General features: G+C 41.2%; 1 protein-coding gene across 2 annotated transcripts in view; it reads left to right on the top strand.

The window, feature by feature from the left end:
- LOC149157997 (Protein kinase superfamily protein) overlaps positions 1 to 22899 on the top strand; it is a 349830-nt gene that overhangs the window by 51116 nt on the left and 275815 nt on the right. For both annotated transcript variants that reach the window (XM_089436081.1, XM_089436080.1), the window contains exon 4: positions 22005 to 22118. In XM_089436081.1, the coding sequence (XP_089292207.1) occupies positions 22005 to 22118 (114 nt within the window). The remainder of the gene's footprint in view (positions 1 to 22004; positions 22119 to 22899) is intronic.

The raw sequence follows: 22899 nt of genomic DNA, 5'->3' as shown, positions 1-22899 counted from the left end.
CATCAAACATACAATCATAACAGATGAGCAAGGGCACACAATGGCTAGCTCAGGTGGTGGAGAATGGTGGCACATCGAGCTATTTGGTGGCTACAAGGGGTTGCTGGCGGTCGACTGCAGATAAATCTAGGAGAAAAATTCTCCTATAGGGGTCACCAACTGGGGTTGGGTAACACTAACAGGTTGATCTATGTAAGATCCTCAGCAAGGTGAATATGGCTCATATAGCTCAAGGATCCGTAATTGGTGTGACCTAGACAAAAATGACATAAATTACTATTGTCATCTACACTGGACACTATTCCATGGAAATTAGAGGTGATAAATTCTTCTACTACTTGTACATATGTTCAAAATCATCGCAAAAACATGAAGCAAATACTTTGAACCCATTGCTAATATCTTTGACAATCTACACGTCCTTCCAAAATTCCACCCTGTTTATTGGTGTGTATGATGTGGTAGATAGAGGGTAAATTTGGTTCAACCCCAAGAACACAGAGATCATGTTCATACTTAGCATTGCCAACCACAATAGTTCTACAACGAGAACCTAGGGGACTTGAGTCATCACTTGTCATGCCCCTTCTCAAACATATTAGTCACAGGGTGCAGCGACACATTTTTGGCTTAGGAGGAGGACCCCACACTTAGACTTAGGAACTATAGGGGAATTCGACTTTATTTTTGCAGCTAGTGGAATGTGGGGGCCACCCACATGAGTAATTCGAACTTGGCCATTCGATGAGCATGGAGGGAATCGAATGGGTGGATGGAGGCGCCCACATGAGGCTAAGGGGGCCGAAGGTGATAAAGGGAGGATGAGCTCTCATTTTCGACGATCTTGAGCATTTGCAAACAAACACACTTAGCACGCTCTTAGCGAGTCTATCGGCTGTTTTGCCACTAATCTCTCAAGTGGGAGATTCAACCTCTTCTTCGGGGGACCATCCGTGCCCGCCCTAGGGAGGCTGTTCCACAGGGATTTCAGAGAGTTCAACTCAGGTACTCACTTCAGCCAGCAACGCAGAGAAGGGGACTGCGTATTTCTTGGGCATCCAGAAACACGTAGGTGGAGTTAGAGCTAGCAGGGAGGCCCATTGCTTGCTGGGAGTTCTGGGAGCTGAGGAGGTTGTTTGTTGAGGGTTTTTTCACTGGGATTTGCAACCAGCTAGACTAGTGTATCAGTTGTACAACTTTCTGGGTAGAGGGATTGTGCAGAGGCCTCTAGCAGCAATTTTGTGGGGCTTGGGAGAGCAGTCATCTTGGCTAAGAGCCATCCGGGGAGCAAGGAGTTAGTTAGCACAGGTGAATCCAACATTCCAATGGTGTTTTCAGAGGGATTTGCACGCTGTTTCCTGCAAGTCGAATTTGGCAGCAACCACTGGGGAGAGGCTCCAAGGAGGCCAAAAATCCAAAGTCAAAACCAGATAAATTCCCTTCTGGGTTTTTACCAAGGAGTCCAGGGCTGAAAGGATATAATTTTCTGGGCAATTTTTGGGCACATTTTAGCAGGTCAAAGTACAGCAGGGCAATAGTTTATTGGGACAACGCAGTGCAGAGTGGTGCAACAGCTAGGCAGTCTTCAACTCAGCTATTTCTCACCTGGGTTTTGTCAAGCTTGTCCTTGAGACAAGCCCAGGTGCACCATTCCATTTCATATTGTATCTAGCTCTCTGATTTTATATTATACGGCTCAGTAGTTCTAGATTTGCAGCGTTTTCATGGATGTCTAATGCATGTTTTTATTTTATATGCTGCTGCACTATTTATTTGCTTAATATCACTCATATTCCTACTTAGGAACATTATAGCACTGCTAGTTACCTTTCTCTTTTTTGTTGACCGCTGTACTAAGAGAAAAGGTGCTTGTGCTTCATTATTTGTTTCATACCCCCAAAGCTTGTTATCCATTCTTGTGAAGATGTCGAGAACCATGAAGCAACGTTCACAACTAGATGTGCAAAGTTAGAAGAACCAACCTTGTCTTTGAAAAGGTTATTATTGCTAGTTGTTTGCGTAGAATTTTCTTTAATCTTTTAGATAAAGCTGATAACTCTTGAAGGAATGCCCCTCCTTATGACAATAAGAGCACATTGTCCTCTCTTCTTTGATGATTTCAATTTGAGAGTTTCCCTTATAGTTTCATGCTTGCATGAGGTAGGGGGTAGTGCATCCAAAATTGTCATCACCAAAGTGACTTGATGCTGGATAAGGTGAGAAAACACATTTTTTAAAGTAGGTGTAGGGGCCTTGAAAAAAAGAGGAATGCCATAAAAGATGATAGGAAAATTTTTGAATGTAGGAGGAAATTTATTCGGAACAATACTCACATATTCTGGATCTCATTATCCTTGCCATTAGATGTAATAATGTTAGCTTTTAGGTCCTCGAACCTTATAATGTACTCCTCGATAGTAGTGAAGTCGACTATCTTGAAATTGGAGAGCCAATTGACATTAGTCGTATTCATTGTGCCAAATAAGTTATGGAAAGTTTCCCAAACTTGTGTTGCACTTTTCTTATTCTTGGGATGATGAACAAGGTTTGGCTCCAGATAGTTGTTAAAATTTGGGTACCAGAGGAGAAGTGGTTTCCTAAGGCTTTGATCTTTGGCCTAGGGAAAAGTGTCCAAATTTATTTTTTTACTTTTTTCCTAAAGTGACTTTATAAGTGGTAAAGTCAATTTAATTTAAAAGTGACTTTATAAGCGGTAAAGTTACATTCTAATTTAAAAGTGACTTTATAAGTGGTAAAGTTACATTCTAATTTAAAGGTGACTTTATTAAAGTCAATGAAAAATTAGAAAATGAAAAAGTGACTATAGAAATAAAAGGCTAAGTGGGTTTTTATTTAAGTGGGTGAGTTAAAAAATAGAAAGTGAGAATTAAATGCACATTTATTCTCATCCCTAGATCGAAATGAATGTTATTAGAGAGTAAAGGGAGAAGAGAAGAGGAAAATATCATTCATTATTTCATGAGCATTTGAGAGAGAGAAGAGAGAGCAAGGAGAAAATTTCTAAGCAGTGAGAAGTGAAGGAGAGCAGCAAGAAGACATTTTAGCAAATCTGGACATCAACATTTATTGGCACACATCCCAAGGGAAAACCGTATAGTAGGAGAAAGGTACAGAAATCGAGGAAGAGGGACAACAACGAGGGCACAAATTTCGAGGCAGATTTGGGCACAAATTTCGAGGCAACAATACTACTGAAATCCATACAGTCCGTACAGTGTGTACAACTTATGGGCACATTTTTCGAGGCAAGCCATACAACATTTAATGTTGTTTTATCACTGTAAAAATTTCTGTTTTGGCTGTTTGCTAATTGGCACGATTTTCGAGGTGGAGTTCAAGCATGGAAATCGAGATAAGTTGTAATTTGTGGTTGCTGGAATTTTTATTGTGTATTTCAGATGCTCTGTAAAAGCATTTTCAGAAATAAAGAAGAGCTCTCAAGCTGGATTTCCCCAAGAGTTGTAGGGGGTTTTTCCAGGGTCACATTGACCAAAAATCACTGTCATTTTCTGTGTGTGGCTGTCATAATTTTGTTGTGTTTTATTTCTGCAATTTCAGCATTGTGAAATCTCTAAATTTGCGTTTTCAGAAAAATATTGTCATTTTCAGATTTTAGAATTTTTATCATGCTTGGATTTAAAACTAAATGCATGGAGTGATAAAGAAAACTGATAACCGGAGTGGGGGTTGAAATTTCTTCATGGTATCAGAGCTTGGTTAGCTGAAAAGTGCAGTTTGGGACAACAAAGTGAAAATTACTGCACGCTAATTTTTACACAAAAATAAAAAACCTTTACCACAAATTTGAAAATTTCAGTGTGATAGGACAGTGAAACATGTCTTTGGGTTTGAGAGTGGAAGACAGGTTGGATGGGCAGAACAACTATAGTGCGTAGAAGGAGAGAATCCATAGCATCTTTGAGGAAGCAAAAGTCTGGGGCATTATGGTACATACCATACAGAACCCAGTAGTGTACATGCTGACCCTGTACAATTGACAGAGTTCAACAAAAAGAATGCTAGGGCAAAAAGATTGATTCTGGAAGGAATCAAAGATCATGTCATTCCTCATGTGAGAGGAAAGACTTATGCACATGAGATGTGGACAGCCTTGACCAGTCTTTACTAGAGCTCAAATGAAAACAGAAAAATGGTCCTAAAGGAGACACTGAAGGCCATTAAAATGGCTAATACTGATAGTGCTACAACATACCTCACAAAGATCACTTCAGTGAGAGATGAGTTGGCAGCCATAGGTGAGATCATTGCACCCACTGAGTTGGTGAGGATTGCTTTAAATGGTCTTCCTAAGATTGGGGAGAATTTTGTGGATGACATTGTTGCATGGGAAAACCTTCCCGATTGGGAGAGGTTGTGGGATGATTGTATTCAGAATGAGATCAGAAAGAACCATCTTGGGGCAGCCAAACAAGTGGAGGAGGATGACAATGTGGCATTGTTAGAAAGAGGCAAGAAGGGCAAAGAAAAGAAGCAAGCTTCCAACAGTGGAGACAAAGGCAAAGGTAAAGGCAAGCAATAGAACAAGGAGGACTATTCCAAAGTCAAACATTGGAATTGTCAAAAGTTGGGACACTATGCTGTTGTGTGTCCGGAGAAGAAGAACAAGAAAGGGAAAGACAAATCCATGGCAGCTTCTGCAGAGATAGAGAGCTTCTCGGAGAGCTTTGATCGAGAGTTTGGGTTCATAGCTTGTGAGGCCACTAGTGCAGGATCACTTGCCATACAGATTCAGAGGGAGTGTGCATTCCCCGCTACTAGCAGAGCATCTTCTAGCATTTGGTATGTTGACAGTGGCGCTTCCTGCCACATGACAGGAGTTAGAGAGTACTTCTCAGAGCTTTCAGAGGGTGATACTGATATGGAGGTAGTACTTGGGGACATTGACATTTGATAGGAGACCCAAACCTCCCTTGAAAGTGTCAGATGTTCTATATGTGCCTGGAATGAAGAAGAACCTGATATTTGTCTCAGCACTTGAGGACAGAGGGTATGTGTGTTGTTTAGGAGAGGGCAAGTGCTTATATATCCTAGGGGAACTCCAACTTCTTTAGCTAGAGAGATTGGTGTGCACCATGTCAAGGTGTACAAGTTCTCATTCCATCCCTTGATGGCATTGAGTAGCAGCACCCAAGACATGACCGACAACAGATCTAGCAGTTCAGAGTTCTGTGAGATTTGGCACCGGAGGATGGGGCACATGTATCATGGGGCCTTGAGTACATTGCGGGGGATCACCACTGGTGTGCCAGATTTTAGTTCTGATCACCTTGATGTATGCAGAGGATGTGCTATGGGGAAGTTTGCCATATCCCCTTTTCCCAGCAGTGACAGCAGAGCGACCAGGATCCTTGACTTAATTCATACCGATGTGAGTGGTTGGATGTCTCATGTATCCTTAAGTGGCTATGAGTACTATGTTTTATTCATTGATGACCACTCCAGGAAGACCTGGATTTATTTCTTGAAGACCAAGAGTGAGGTATTCAAGCGGTTTCAAGAGTTCAAAGCTCTTGTGGAGACCCAAATAGGTAGGAGATCAAGGTCCTCAGGTCGGACAATGGAGGGGAGTATACCCTTGGTGAGTTTGTTCATTTTTGTGCTGAGGTAGGCATTAGGAGGGAGTTCACAGTTCCTTACTACCCCCATTAGAATGGAGTTGCAGAGAGGAAGAATAGATCCATTGTAGGGGCTACCAAAGCCATGCTTCATGATCAGGGGTTACCTTTATTTTTGTGGCCAGAAGCGTGCAACACTCTTGTGTACTTGCAGAATAGGAGTCCACATCGTGCCTTGGGGAATGTAACTCCGAAGGAGGCTTTTTTTGGGAAGAAGCCTAATGTTGGGCACTTTCGTATCTTTTGGTACCTTACATATTCCTATGTCCCCAAGGAGAACAGGACCAAGCTAGAGCCCACTGCAGACAAGGGCATCGTTGTGGGTTATAGCGAGGCCTCAAAAGCTTCTCGGATTTATATCCCTGCATAGAGGAAAGTGGTTGTCAGGCAGGATGTGAAGTTCGAGGAGGAGAGAGCTTTCAGGAGGTCACAGGAGTTAGAGTATCCACAGTCCCCAGACCCTCAGAAGCAACTGAGTCAGTCACACGGATCCAGTGATCAGGGATCAGGAGGTACATTGATTACAGTGTCAGGTCCATCAGTGAGCAGTGGCTCTCAGAGTCAGGTGGGTGGTTCTTCAGGCAGCATGCAAGGCAGTCCGCAGAGCAGTTCACAGGGTAGTCCACTAATAGACAGTTCGCACTGTACTTCAGCGTCAACAGGCACAAATTCAGGCATGAGGTCAGTTGGCAGGCCTTCAGGAGTTCAGGCTTCTAATGATGATGAGGATTCTTTCACTCCGGTGGGAGAAGCATGCTCAGGGAAGAGGAAGCCCAAGTGGCTTCAAGATACCTTGCGCGAGGCCACATCAATTGCTGGGCCAAAGAGATAGGTTAGAGAGAGTAAACCACCTGAGCGGTTCTATAGTTACATGGCATTGGTAACAAGCATTGTTGACTCTGAGCCTTCTAGTTATGAGGAGGCAGCCTGCTAGCAGGTCTAGAGAGAGGCCATGATGGAGGAATATTCTTCTATTATGAAGAACGATGTTTGGGAGATAGTGTCGTGGCCTGAAGGTAAATCAGTTGTTACTTCCAGATGGCTCTACAAGATAAAGCATGCTGTAGATGGCAGCATCGAGAAGTTCAAAGCTCGATTTGTGGCGAGAGGGTTCTCACAGGTAGAGGTAGTTGACTATGAGGAGACCTTCGCCCCTGTAGCTCGGTATACTGCAGTAGAGATGGGTTGGAAGATCCACTAGATGGATGTGAAGACCGCTTCATTCAGGAGGAGGTTTATATTGAGTGGCCACAGGGCTTTGAGGTGCATGGGAAGGAGTCCCATGTATGCAGATTGAAAAAGGCACTCTATGGCCTGAAGCAAGCTCCCAGAGCTTGGTACTCGAGGATTGATACATACTTGCAATAGCTGGGTTTCACAAAGAGCGAGGCTAATCCGAACCTATACTTCATTGCGGTGGGTGAGGAGCCTCTCATTTTGGTGTTGTATGTTTATGACTTGATCATCACTGGTGCAAGAGAGATCTTGCTTTAGAGTTTGAGATGAAGGATATCGGCTTGATGCATTATTTTCTGGGATTGGAGGTGTGGCAGGAGGAGGCACATTTCTTCCTGGGACAAGGGAAGTGCATTGTGGATATTCTTAGTAGATTCACATGGAGGAATGCAAACCCATGTCTACACCTATGATGACTAACTGGAAGAAGCTTCACGCCTTTGATTCCGAGTTGGTGGATCCTACTCTATACAAACAACTGATTGGTTATTTGATGTATTTGGTCAACACTCGACCAAATATATGTTTTGCAGTTAACACTATGAGTCAGTTCATGTGTGAGCCCAGGAGAGTGCACTGGGTGGCTGCAAAACACATTCTTCGTTACTTGCAGGGGACTGTGGATTTTGGTCTGGATTATAGACAGGGTGATGGAGTGAGATTGGCAGGGTACACGGATTCAGATTGGGCAGGTTGTGCTTCAGATAGGAAGAGTACTTCTGGGTGCTGTTTTGGGTTGGGTTCGACAGTTGTGTCATGGATCAACCGAAAACAACAGTCAGTTGCATTGAGCTCAGTTGAGGCAGAGTATATGGCTGCTAGTTTGGCTAGTTGTGAGGCCATATGGCTTCGCAAGATGTTGTTTGGTCCATTTGGTCAGGCATTGAGGACTTCAATAATTTACTGTGATAATCATAGTTGCATAAAACTCACGGAGAATCCATTTTTCATGACAGGTCAAAGCATATTGAGATCAAGTATCACTTCATTAGATACTATGTCCAAAAGGGAGCTATTAAGCTTGAGTACATTTCCACAAATGAGCAGGTAGCAGACATTTTCACCAAAGCCTCTTACCATGGGGCAAGCATGTCTATTTCAGAGACAAGATGGGGTGGTGAGGAACACTTTCCTCGGTAAGAGGGAGTGTTAAAATTTGGGTACTAGAGGACAAGTGGTTCCCTAAGGCTTTTGATCTTTGGCCTAGGGAAAAGTGTCCAAATTTATTTTTTTACTTTTCTTCTAAAGTGACTTTATAAGTGGTAAAGTCAATTTAATTTAAAAGTGACTTTATAAGTGGTAAAGTTACATTCTAATTTAAAAGTGACTTTATAAGTGGTAAAGTTACATTATAATTTAAAGGTGACTATTAAAGTCAATGAAGAATTAGAAAGTGAAAAAGTGACTATGGAAATAAAAGGCTAAGTGGGTCTTTATTTAAGTGGGTGAGTTAAAATATAGAAAGTGAGAATTAAATACACATTTATTCTCATCCCTAGATTTAAATGAATCTCAGCCATTAGATCTTAGGGTAACCCAAGAGGTCATTTAGAGAGTAAAATGATAAGAGAAGAGGAAAATATCATTCATTATTTCATGAGCATTTGAGAGAAAGAGAAGAGAGAGCAAGGAGAAAATTTCTGAGTAGTGAGGAAGTGAAGGAGAGCAGCAAGAAGACATTTCAGCAAATCTGGACAACAACATTTATTGGCACGCATCCCAAGGCAAAACTGTACAGTAGGAGAAAGGCACAAAAATCGAGGAAGAGGGACAACAAATAGGGCACGAATTTCGAGGCAGTCGTACTGCTGAAATCTGTATGGTCTGTACAATCTGTACATCAAGTTTTGGGCTCATTTTTCGAGGCAGGCCGTACAACATTTAACGCTGTTCTATTGCTGTAAAAATTTCTGTTTTGGCTGTTTGCTGATTGGCACGATTTTCGAGGTGGAGTTCAAGCACAGAAATCGAGATAAGTTGTAATTTTTGGTTGTTGGAATTTTTACTGTGTATTTCAGTTGCTCTATAAAAGCATTTTCAAAAATAAAGAAGAGCGCTCAAACTGGTTTTCCCCAAGAGTTGTAGGAGTTTTTTCCAGGGTCACATTGACTAAAAATCACTGTGTCATTTTTTGTGTGTGGCTGTCATAATTTCGCTGTGTTTTATTTCTGCAATTTCAGCAGTTGTGAAATCTCTAAATTTGTGTTTTCAGAAAAATATTGTCATTTCCAGATTTTAGAATTTTTATCATGCTTGGATTTAAAACTAAATGCATGGAGTGATAAGGAAAACTGATAACCAGAGTGGGGTTTGAAATTTCTTCTTCAGTGAATAATCAATCTAGGGGTTTCATCCTTTTCAAGCAAACTAGTCATAACTGTGATCATTATGGGTTAGAAGGGGTTTCTCGAAATACATCCATAAACTCTTATTTTGAAGAAGTGTTGTCATTTGTTCAACCCAACATGGTAGTTGCCCCCATTAAGATAGGGAAAAATCCATTTTCCATCCATAGATGTACAAGATACCAGCACAATCCTAAGAAATCTGTAGTGTTTTGGCTGAAAGGAAAGAAAGAGAATGGTGTTACCCTAGAAAAGGCACAAATCTGGAAAAAACTCCCCTTTAATTCATTGAAAATACAAAAAAAAACTACGAAGGAAGGAGCGTGTTGGTGCAAAAAGGGGTAAGAACCTGTAATATCCCCATTTTTGTGAGCTTGGGAATTTTGCCCAATTTTGGTAATGTTGTCGCTCAGATTGTACAGGCATTGCGACAACGACTCAGGTCGGGGGTTGTTACCTTGATCCCCGACCTCTCCGTTCTAGTTGTGTCCCAACAACATGCTATGGGGGGTAGTCCCTATGGAAATGTGAAGATGAAGGACAAGTTGGAAACTAACGAGTCCAGGAGACACGATGAGTGCCCTAGCTACTTGGTTAATTTTAGCAAGACTTAAAGATTATATTGAATTGTGAGACTAGTGCCTTATGGAGTCAACTTCTTGCTTTATATTAATTAGAGACCAAGTAACCGGATGAACAATCGCTGCTTGGATGCTTCACTAACTTATATGTTATGAAAATCTTAAGAACTAGGTGTGATGCAAGAATCTTGGTTGATTTTTGTGAAAATCTCTGAATCTACACATCAGAAACCCTACTGCAATCACTGGTTTATCATCTCCTACTTGTTTTTACATTCAACAAGTTATTTAATTATTTCAATAGTGATGAAAAACACTATTGCAGACTACACTGACATACAGATCATAAACTAAAATAGATACGAGACAAACACACAAGGGACACTGTTATTTTTGGACAACACGTCCCCGAAAAAACCCAATGCGGAAAAACCGGTGCAACATATAGAGGGTTTGTATTATTAAGTAAGCAAAATCTGAGTACAACAGGTTGCCTCTCACATCGACTAACCTTTCTGAGAAATCTTTGCAGCAAGAAATACATACGAGGGTTTACCTTGTTCTCCAAGTCACAATTGATCCACTGAGTGGCTTGACTCCAGCGAGCACTGTGAAAATCCTAGAGCAATCTCTGCCTGGGCCAGCGTCTTCCCTCTGGAAGACTGCGTCACTCCTTCTATTGAATCGATTTGTTGGAGGAAGACTGTTGTTTAGCCCTGCCAGCTTAGAACCTCGCTTCTTTGGCAAAATCTCGAACATCTGACGATTATCCTGCACTGCCACTGCAAGAGACTCTCTTGGCCTGCGTCAACTCTGCGTGAGCCCCTTCCTAGTCTGCGTAGGCCTTTGCGCTACCTCTCTGGTGCTATTGCTGCCTCTCTGCCTATTACTCTTTGGCTCGGACCTCCTTTCCAATCCAAATCTCTGCTTCTGCCCCTCACTGCAACTCAGATCACCTATTTGATTTTTTCAGCAAACCTCGCCCCAGAAAAATTGAACTGACTGACCACTTGGTGTATCTTCAACTGACCCTCAAGCCTCCTCTTATACTTTTCTTGTTGATAAATCAATGGCCGAAATTAAGTCCCTAATCAATGACTAAGATTAAAACAGACTTGATCCTCGCCTCTTAGAAGCTTCTCACCCATATTTTTATTAATACCCATTAATATTTTTATTTTCCTAAGTTTAGACTTAGGAACCCATTAAAAATATTAATTATTTTAATAATTCACAATCTGGGCGGAATTTCTCCAAACGATTTTTGGGTCTTCGAGATCTTATGTATTCTAGCCCCCTCCACAAAATTTCGGAGCTAGAGCACATCCGATGCTACCCAAAATCAATACTCCCTCTTAGCGAGGAATGTGCTCTAGCAATACTTCCAACTAGAAGCATCACACTGATCCATGACATCGGTCCTCTGTGCTGTTGATGCTTGGCTTGCTGCCCTTCATCCACTGCACTGCTGCCCATGATACTGCCACTGTCACTACTACATCTGTACTACAGCTCCCTCTCAATATGCTGCATCATGCTGCCCATAGCACTGCCACTACTAACTACAACACTACAACTCAGTTGCTGAGAAGTAAGCAACTGAAAAAGCCACCCAAAAGTTGACATGTTGGTCAGTCTGGATGCCTTGTGATGCTGAAGCTACCTCTGCTGCTAATCTGTGCTGACCCTCTGCTGCTACTGCGCTGTTGCAATCTACGCTGTGCCTCCTGCACTGCTGCAACCTCCACCCTGCTGCTTTAGACTCTGGCACTCTAGCTCTGCCACTGTTGCTCGATCATCCCTCGCACCAACTGACTCTTGTCATTCTGCTATTGTCGTTAAGGGCTCTCGTAGCCGTATGTGATCCAAGAGTTTGGGCACCTCAAAGATCTTGCCTGTGTGTAGTCCTCCCAACTACAACTCTATCGCCCCACCTCTTCTCCAGAGGTGCATGAGCACTCATGGCGCAATCGTCATCCTCACCTTCCCTGTTAGCTATCGTTGGAGCAACATTCGAGTCAGAAGCCTCCTCCTTGCCCTTCTTCCGGGGGCATTAAGTTTCGAAATGTCCAAGTTCCCCACACTTGAAGCATTTGACCTTGGATATATCCTTTTTCTTTCTTTTCTGTTGCCCTTGCTTTCCTGATGATGCGAGAGCTGCATCCTCCTCGTCCTCCTTCTTGACCCGGGCTCCTCTGCCACTACTTCCTGCCTTGGTCAGCCTCTTGATCTCTTCCCGTTGAAGAGCTGCGCACATCTCCTCCCAAATGGGGAGAGAAGCTATGCCTAAGATACTCTGGACAAATGTCTCTCAGTGTTTGGTGACTGCATTCAGGGCAGTCTTGACCATGAACTTAGGATCTGGTGTAGACCCCACGGAAGTCAGCTGGTCTAGAATCCCTTTCAAACTGAGAAGGAAGGGATCGATCTCTTCTCCCTTCAGCATCTGGTACTATCTCAGCTGATTCTCCAATAGCATCTTCCATTGAACGGAAGTCCCCTGGTACAAGGTAGTTAACGCCTCCCACATCTCCCTTGCTGTTTTCTTCTCAACAATGTGTGGGACCACATGATCTTTGACCCCGTCTAGAATCATGCACTTGGCCTTTGCTTGGGCCTCCTCGTACTTCTTTAGCGGATCAACATCGACGGGAACAACAACTACCTTCAAGGCATAGTCTTTGATGCGATGTTTGTCTAGGACTGCCAGGATCTTGGCCTTCCAGATGACAAAATTGGATGCTCCATCCAATCTGTCCTGATCCCTCAATCCATTGATTGCCATCTCTACTAAAAAAATAGGACTAGTTCTCTTCTCCCTCTCCTGCTGCTAATCTAGCAAGACTCGGATCTGGATTTCTTTGGCGCTAGAAATCCTCTAAGGAACAAACTCCTCTAGACTCCCTCTGAGTCCTGATTTCCTTCATGGAAATCCTCCCGCCAAATGTCGAATCACTCCTATCCAATCCTCTTTTGCTGCTACAACCCGGATCTAGATTTCTTTGGCTAGAAATCTGTCAAGGCAATGACTCCCTCTACCTCGGTTTCGTCTCCTAGACACTGTTCTGCACCAGCAACAACGTCCCACAAACACCTCAGATCGAATCTGCATTGCTCCTACTGCCTCGACAACTGAAGAATCTGTGCTCCTCTGGATCTGTGCAATCATTGCGTGAGCTAGATCAACGTCTCCTAGCCACTGTGTCACTCCTTCCTTGTCCAGAAAGATGACGTGGCTTTGCGTGACCTTGATCTACCCCTCCGCTTCTGCGCTGGCCTAGATAGCTGATGCAGTTACTGTGTAGGCTCCTCCCAGCTACTGTGTCACCCTCACCTAGCTTAGAATGTTGACGCAGGCACTGCGTGAGCCTCTGCGTCACCTCTTCTACCCTGCGTCACTCTCCCTCTGCGTCTCAGGCCAACGAAGGGGAAGAAAGAGGGAGAAGAAGGCATACAGAGGGATAAGAGGAGGAGAAAGGGAGGAGAAGGCTAGAGAAGGAGAGGAAAGGCCTTTTTAGGCTTGCGGCCAAGCCTTAGAGGCCCTAATTGGCCCATGGCAAGCCCTAAAGGGCTGCAATCTAGCTCCAGGAAGAAGGCTGAAGCCTTAGAGGGTCACGATCAGGGCTAGAAAGCCGCAAAAATATCCACGGTCAGGGGAGAAAGGTTGACACAGAGGCAAGGAGGGCTTGACGGCTAGGCTGGAGGATGACGCTGGGCCTAGGAGGCCCTAAAAAATTTCAAAACCCTCACAAAATTAAAATTTTGCTTTAGATCTTCAATATTTGCCCAAATCATTGCAAAATCTTCAGTAACTGACCTTGCAAAAAGTTTGGAGACTAGATCTTAGCCTCAAGGGCTTGATCTAGCTCTAATCCAGCTAACTTCCTTAGAGCTCACCTGCACAAATAAATTTACAAGTGCCCAAAACCCCAATATATAAAAAAAATTCAAAAAATCCCAAAACCTTAGCTACAAAACAAGAGTTAGAAAAATAAAATGATTTACAAGAATAATTATACAAAAATATATTTACAATTAATCAAGTGTACAATGCTTAGAAAGATTTTTGAAGAATAGAATTTTTACAGAGCTTGATAATGGTTAGTGTGAAAATTCCTACACTGAAGGAACCCCTACTGTAGCAAAATCTGAATCTACCTCACCTACTTGATTTTAAATTACATTCATCAAGTTATTCTTCTGAATATTGAAGAAAATTACTTCTGCAGCCTACACTAATTTAATATTTGATCTCATGAAACAGAAAACAGAGCAAAGAACAAGATACATAGGACACACTTATTTTTGGGCACAATAGTTCCCAGAAAAACCCAATGCGGGGAAACCGGTGCAACAACTCTGAGGGTTTATTATTATGCAGGAGAAATATCTGCATACAAATCTAGGATGCTCATCTAGCAATCCTTTACACAGAAAAATACTGGCAAAAAATCTGAGTGGGTTTTAGCTCACTTCACCCGGCAGAATTCCGGCTGATCCGACAGTAAGACTGGCTCACGCTGGCTACTTGTACGCTGGCCCTGTGTCAGCCTTTTAGGCTCTGCGTCAACTCTTCTGCCCTCTGCATCAGTTATCTCGGCTGTTTCGGTAGTTCCCGATAGTTCCGGCTTTTGCGTGATAGACAACTTTCCCTTCTGCGTTGGCCCTTCTAGCTCTGCGTCAAGACTGCGTGGGCCCAGATTGGCCCAACATCAGCTCCCCCGACTACTGCATTGCCTCTCTGCAAGCTCTCTCTGCCTCTCTATCAGTATTGTTTGGAAAGTCCTTTTCCCGGATTCTCACTGCCCCTCTACTGCAGAATGATCACTTAGTTCGAATTTCTCAGCTTCCTAGCCCTAGAAATCGAACTCCAGATCAATTCGTTATCTCTGTGTGTGTTTCCAAATGAACCCCAAGCCTCCATCTTATACTTTTCCTGTTGACTCTTCAACGGTCGAGATTAAGTCTCTAATCAATGAATAAGATTAAAACATGACTTGATCCACGTTCTAGATCATTCTCACCCATATTTTGATTAATACCCACTAATATTTTAATTTTCCTAAGTTTAGACTTAGGAACCCCATTAAAAATATTAATTATTTTAATAAAATACAATCTGGGTGGAATTTTACCAAACAGTTTCTGGGTTCTTTAGAACTCATGTGCCTTAACCTCTCCACCAATTTTCAAGGCTAGAGCACTTCTGATGCTACCAAAAACTAACACTCCCTCTTAGCGAGTTAAGTGCTCTAGCAACAATGTCCACCTGCATGCTGCTCTGTTTCTGAAGCACCTCCTTTCTGCACTTTTGCTGCTGCTACTACGGTACTGTTGCCCATGACACTATCACTACCACTGCTGCATCTGTACTATAACTCCCTCTCAAACGCTGCATCTGCTATGCTGCTAGCACTGCCACTGCTAACATTGCATCCGTACTGCAACTCAGTTGTTGAGAGAAGCAACTGAAAAACATCCAAAATTAACTGAACTTAACTGTGTTAAGCATAATACAATGAATGTTGGAATTTGACTACTACTAGTCTTTGACCCTATGAATCTTCTGCGCTGCTGTTGACTTCTGCATTGTGCCAACTGCACTGCTGCCAACCTTGCTCTACGCTGATTAGTCTTTGGTCCCATGCTACTGCATCTGTCCTGCAGACAATCCACTACATCATCTGATACTAAGTCCATCTCGCACGTGCTGAATCTTGGGCTCTCGTAGCAAGGAATTGATCCAAGTGGTGGACTCCTCAAGGATCCTGCCCACATGTAGTCTTCCTGACTACAACTCAATATCGTCCCATCTCCCTCCTGGAGATGCGTGGGCACTCATGGAAAACTCATCCTCGTCTATCTTTGCGGCTGCAACCTTTGGATCATGCTTCTCATCCTTATCCTTTTGCTTCAAAGGACACTGAGATGCAAAGTGACCCATATCGCGACATCTGAAACATTTCACCTTCGAAATGTCCTTCTGCTTCTGCTTCTGTTGTCCCTTCGATGCTAGAGCTGCGTTCTCCTCCTCCTCCTTCGTCTTTGTGCGACTCCCATTGCTGCCCTTGAGGTTGACCTTCACTAGGTCCCTCTTTAACCCCTCTTGTTGAAGAGCCCCCCACATCTCCTCCCATGAAGGTAGTTTTTCCCTGCCCAATATGCTTTGGATGAAAACTTGCCATTCTTCCGAGACTCCATTTAGGGCTATCCTCACCATCACGGTTGGTTGAGGAGTGGACCCCACTGCAGCAAGCTGGTCTCTAGTGTCTTGAAGACGTTGAAGATAGAGGTTCACCCCTTCTCCTTTCTGCATCAAAGTCCGCTTCAACTTCTGCTCTAAGTACATCTTCCGCTGTTCGAAAGAGCCTTCATATAGAGACGACAAGGCTTCCCACATCTCCTGGGCTGTATCCTTGCCCTGCAAGTGTGAGATCACATGATCTCGAACTCCATCGAGAATGAGCCTCTTTGCCTTCCCCTGCTCGGCCTTGTATTTCTTGTTTTGATCATTGTCAGCAGGAAAAACTACAACACTTTTGACGTAGGCCTCGAGATCATATTCCTCTAGAACAACTAAGATTTTGGTCTTCCCTATGACATAGTTGGAAGCACATTCCAACCTGTCCTGATCTCGGAGCCCATGCCATGCCATTTCACCTAATTGTCGAACTGACTCCTCTAGTCACTACTTAGCACTGCTCAACTGTTCAGCAAGTGAGAAATTTGAACTTTCTGGTGGAAAGTTCTCTGAGGAGAAAATTCCCCTTCTACGTGTCTTCGTTATTTTCTAGTGAATTTTTGCCCTGGTAGAAACTGCGCCCTTCAAGCATTGCGCTGAGGCTTTGCATCACTCCCTCTGCCTCTACAAACTCACGAATTGGAAATCGTACCTCTCTATCGTCTCACTCATAGAAAGATTTCCTCGAATCTGCTTCCCGGCAAGGACTGCGCAATCCCTTCAAGGGATTCGAATTGTTGCCAAGTGCAACTTTCAGCCTCACTGCTCAACATTGGATCTGCTCTTGCTGTTTCAAAATCAATTGTCTGATACCATGTGAAAATTCCTACACTGAAGGAATCCCTACTGCAGCAAATCTGAATCTACTTCACCTACTTGATTTTAAATTACATTCATCAAGTTATTCTTCTGAATACTGAAGCAAATTACTTCTGCAGCCTACACTAATTTAATATTTGATCTCATGAAACAAAAAACAGAGCAAAGAACAAAATACATAGGACACACTTATTTTTGGACACAATAGTCCTCGAAAAAACTCAATGCGAGATAACCCGTGCAACAACTCTGGGGGTTTATTTTATGTAGGAGAAATATCTGAATACAAATCTAGAATGCTCATCTAGCAATCCTTTATAGAGAAAATTACTGGCATAAAATCTGAGTGAGTTTTAGCTCACTTCACCCGGAAAAATTCCTGCTGATCCGGCAACAAGACTGGCTCACCCCGGCTACTTTTGCGCTGGCCTTGCATAGGCCTTGCGTCAGCCCTGCGTCAACTCTTTTGCCCTCTGCGTTAGCTATCTCGGCTGTTCCGGCAGTTTCGGCTTTTGCGTGACAAGCAACTTTCCCTTCTACGCTGACTCTTTTGGCTCTGCGTCAAGACTGCGTGGGCCCAGACTGGCCCAACGTCAACTCTTCCGGCTACTGCGCTGCCTCTCTGCAAGCTCTTTCCACCTCTTTGTCAGTATTCTCCGGAAAGTCCTTTTCCCAGATTCTCACTGCCCCTCTACTGCAGAATGATAACTTATTTTGAATTTCTCAGCGTCCTAGCCCCAGAAATCGAAATCCAGATCAATTCGTTCTCTCCGTGTGTGTTTCTAAATGAACCCCAATCCTCCATCTTATACTTTTCCTGTTGACTCTTCAACGACTGAGATTAAGTCTCTAATCAACGACTAAGATTAAAACATGACTTGATCCACCTTCTAGATCATTCTCACCTATATTTTGATTAATACCCATTAATATTTTAATTTTCCTAAGTTTAGACTTAGGAACCCCATTAAAAATATTAATTATTTTAATAAAATACAATCTGGGTGGAATTTCACCAAACGGTCGCTGGGTTCTTTAGAACTCATGTGCCTTATAGCCTCGCCACCAATTTTCAAGGCTAGAGCACTTCCGATGCTACCAAAAACTAATAGTTAGATGCATTTCGAAAAATAAATGTTAAGTCACATCCTTAGCGAAGTTAGAAAATCACATAAAATATTCAGAATCCAAACATGGTTAGTCTGTGTCCATAGTGCGTGAACTTGGAGCCCAAGGGTTGGGGAATCTGCAAACTCTATATATTTTGTCAAGAAGAAACCATTAGAACAGACAATGGATCAGATCACCTAAGATAAACCCAAAGCTTACCAATAGAATGTTCCTATCATCTACAAATGAAATAACGATTTAATTAATATTTAAAGCACAATATAGGAATGCACATACCCAACACATACCACAAATCAGTGAGACAAAGACACCATGAAATGCACCCCAAAGTCTTTTATTATGATGATCAAAACGCTCCTGGCATAACAGTGGCTTTACATCAGCTTTTACAAAGTTACATCAGATCAGAAGTCAAGATCAAGATGAAAATAGAAGCAAATTCCTTCTATTTATAGAGAAATTCCTCCAAGTGGAAAATAACTGCTAGTTGGCTTGATCCCCGTCAAAATAATCTTGACCATCGATAAATCTTTGATGATCTTTTAATCTCTGCTGTCAAAATTATTTATTTTTGAGGAATTTTCGAATTTCTCATTAAAACCATTTTTTATTAGCTCAAAAAAATTATTTTGAGTTCATTTCCTCAAAAATTTAACTTTGACTTAAACACCAAGGTCCAAAGGTCCAATTTTTCTTGAAATATCCAATATTTCCTTGGTGGGGGACCTCCAAAAATTAATTTCTTTTAGACCCACAAATTTTTCCACTTGGAGAATTTAATTTCTCTAACATTTTAATTTTTGACTCAAATTAATTAATTTTCTCTCTTAACATTTAATTTTAATTTTGCCAGAAAAATTATTTAATTGACACTTGAGGGGATTAATTATTTTTTCCACCCTCAAATATTTTAGCGATGTTGTCTAAGTATGAGGGATCATGCACTAAAATATTTTTTACATAATATTTTACAAATTCAACCCTCAAAGGGGGAATATCCATTCGTTATAGACCCTAAAAATACATACCCAATTCTATGACACAATATGATCTAGTAGACCAAGTGATCTGTAATAAAATAATTTAGCCAAATAGCTTTTATTATTTCCAAACTACTTTTACAAAAGATTCGACTAAAACACTAGGACTCACCTAAGACTTCAATGATAAATTCCACCCTAGCTTGGGGTGAGGTTGGAGTGAAAAACTCTGTCGATCATCCATATTTAGAAACATAGACGAATCAGAGAGACAAAAAACCTCCTAGGATGAAATTCATCACCAGAATAATACTTACCTAGGTTGTTACATATATACATGGTCTTACTTGCATCATTTACATTACAAATTTGCAAAATGGGTTTACAATGACATGAGAAAATGTTAGTTGATGATTCTGCCTTTGAAAAAAATTCCTTTGAGCTTTCAAATCTTGCTTCCTTGGAATGTTGAGAAAATGGCCGCAACAGGTAATATCAATTAAAAGGGGCAAATATTATTTTGGAGAAAAGTTACAAGTATTATTTTATTGGAGATTGGCGGCAAATTATTAATTTATTAAAATGAAGAAAAAAATCACTTAGTGGAAAATGACCCCCACCATAAAATAATAATTAAAAGGGCAGTTTAGAAGCATGGGAAGAAATTATAAAAGGAGGAACTCATTTGTTGATCATATTTTTGACTATTATACTTCACATTACATCTTCTCTTGGAGATGTTTAGCACAAGAAGAGAATAGCTGTTTAGCATAGGAGTTCTAAGCGGAATTCCACTCTCTTTTCGGAGAACTTCGAATGTCTCCTTAGTGAGGCAAATTTGGGGAGCTTAATTCAGAGTTTCCATTGGGAATATTTGCAAGTTATTACAATTAGTGTGTTTCTTCCAGGCCCCAAAAGTGGTTCGAATTACTTGTGGGGAGCTCAGTTACGGAGGAGTACAACATCGAAGGATTTGCAAGCATTTTCCATTATTTTATTTGGAGATTTTGTGGTGATTAGTGGAGATGAGTTTGAGGGAATTTTTGGGGCCGAAATTCTATATTTTTGGAATTGCGCAGGGGCTGGAGGAATAGAGGTTGAGGAGAGATAAGGGTCAGAGATTGGAGGTATACCTCAATCGAGAATTTAGCTAGAGCTGGGAGAGATTTCTAGTGGTGTATTTGAGATTAATTCAATAGTATCAAGATTGTGGGGCGTTTTCTGGCCAAATTGGGCAATTTGCACTTGTTGGGGGTCATCGGGGGTCGGTGGATTCAACCCAAACCCTTTTTGCGTTTTTGTGGGTTTATTGAGAAGAGTCTCCAACTAATTTTACAATTTTTTCGAGCGATATTCGGGCTTGAAATCCTCATTTTTGTAGCAGGGCGAATTGCTAGTTAACTGAGGAATTTGCATCATTTTGTGGGTTTGATTTTGGCTTGGAGATAGGCCAAACCTTTTCTAGGTATTTTCGGGTTTGAGGAGAGGAGTTTGCGGCTGCAATTTCAGAGCATTCTGGGCATTATTTTGAGCAGGACTTCCAGTTCCATTTGACAGCCTATAGCAGATTTTCTAGGTAGTGTGCATTATTAGTTTGGAGCCATTTTAGTAGTTGGATCAATGAGATTTCACCTGGGGTTTGTACAGCTTGCATAGCAAGCTTAGGTTCCTTTGTTCTTACTCATTATGTACTAAGATTCCCATTGATTAATAAAATGGCTCAGTTATTCTGCATATTTTCTATGGTGTTCTGATTTGAGTGCTTGGGCTTTAATTTTAATTGTTGTTCCTAGTTCATGTTTTTGGTATTTACTGTTATTTTCCAATTAGGAATATTACAGAACCCTAGAAACCTGTTTGTTCTCTGAAAAAAGGAGTGTTTAAACACTAGTTGAGGATCTGAAACAACTCTATAAGAATGCTGGAATGCCTAGTTTTGGACTTGAAATAACTCTGAAACAATGTGGAATAGAGAGAAAAATCCACACTGGTTCTTATACCTTGTTGAGATCATAAGATAGTGAATCTACTGTGAAATATCTAATAAACCTGGATCCAACCATCTGAAAAATATAACAGAAATGAAATAACACTTAAATGATTAACACACAAAGAATTGTTGTAATAACCGAGCAAAAAGGAACAAGAGAAGTACAGAAGAGGAAGGCTTCCCTTGGTGTTTATCAAATGATATATTGAATGAATGATTTTACAAATGAGGAGTGTTTTTTTCATTTATATACCTTCTTTAGGATTTACTTTAGGATTTAGGGTGCTAGCCCAAGAGGGTGACTGGGCTGACCTGGTCAACTATAGAAAATACAATGAAGTGAGTTAATTACCCATATGTAGGCTCAATAAAGCCACCATCACATCAAATAGAGGGTCAGCATATGGCCTCAAGTGAAGATTAATCATTATCTGAAATTAGGTTGGCTGATTACCAATACACCTGTAGTGAATATGTATATTAGTATGCTACTCTTGTTAAATATGTCTAAGAATGAGTTTCAGGCATAGCGAGACTCATCTGTAATATAATGGTAATGGTCTTGGGAAAAGAAGACATGCTTTTGTTTTGTATGCATAAAACCATTTCTGATTCATCTTTTGAATTGGATACTATTAGATGAGTTAATTTTTTTTCTTGATGCTCTACTATTTGCAAGTTCTAGTTTCTTTCCTATTAAATCATCAAATTAATTCATGTTGCACAAAATGCACTTATTGAGAATATCTAAGAACAATTCTTGAGTTCTAGTTTGAATCTAACGTCATTTCTTTAGTTCTGGTTTTATTGTTGTTGTATATGTCTTTAATACCATCCCCTTGTAGTATTTCATGGTTCTTAATAAATGTTTTGGACCTTCAGTATTTTTTCTCGGCTTTTAGCAGTGCAATTCTCTGATATGCATGTACAATGAAATTTCTGTTTTTCCTTAGAATATGATATAAGAATGAGTAAGCTTCATTTGGCTAGTAATGGTAAATTAGTTTTGTTGTGGTGTTTATAGAGTGCAAATGCCTCTGGGGATTCCTTAGCTAGACTTCAGTTTGGATTGCTCAGTCCTACCTATTTACGACGATTGTTTGAACGTATGGGCGCAACCTATATTAAATTGGGCCAGGTATGGTACTCTCATTATAAATATTAATAGTTAACTTTTTTTCGGTGTAACATAATATGTTGATATCTTATGCTCATTCTTTTTTTAAATCGCTTATAATATATTTGAAGTTAGCAATACACAAAACCATTTGTAATTTTGGGATATTTAGAAACTTTGTATTTAGTTAAGATCAACTTGGTCTAATGTGTCTTTAGATAAAGTGTGATTCTTTAGTGTTCTTTTGTAACTATCTAATCTGATGATCATGATTAAATTCTAAATAGAAAGTGATTCAGTGGCTTATTTTCTCCTTGCTATTAATGATGCTTAATCCGTGGCTTAACACTCAATTGGTCCATGCTCTCTATTTAAAGATGTAATGTCCCAACATGGTGTTACTCCAATTCCTTTATTGAAAACAATAACACTCAATTGGTCCATGCTCTCTATTTAAAGATGTAATGGCCCAACAAGGTGTTACTCCAATTCGTTTTCTGAAAATAATAACAATCCACTGAAGAACTCTAGATCCACATCCAAACATCAAAAACAATGTAACCAAAAAGAAGCGTATTACATAAGTACATCAGAATCCACAAGAAGTAAAGACATAGTGCCATTTAATTGAGCATGGTAACCATAATACCATAATCGACACAATATAAAATGCCTGTAAATCCTTGAGCTTTTTCTGAGATCCAATTGTAAAGTTGCCGATGTTCCAAATTCCTTGAACTCCTCTTCAATCCACAAGGGGGAAATCACACCTTGTTGATGCTATGAGCTTAGATAGGTGCTT

Source organism: Pinus tabuliformis, chromosome 5_2 (genome assembly GCF_031772625.1).
Source record: "Pinus tabuliformis cultivar Carrire ecotype Pingquan chromosome 5_2, CPIR1, whole genome shotgun sequence".
Taxonomy (NCBI): Eukaryota; Viridiplantae; Streptophyta; class Pinopsida; order Pinales; family Pinaceae; genus Pinus; species Pinus tabuliformis.
Note: the sequence above shows the minus strand (reverse complement) of the source record. Positions and strands in the feature narration are given on the sequence as shown.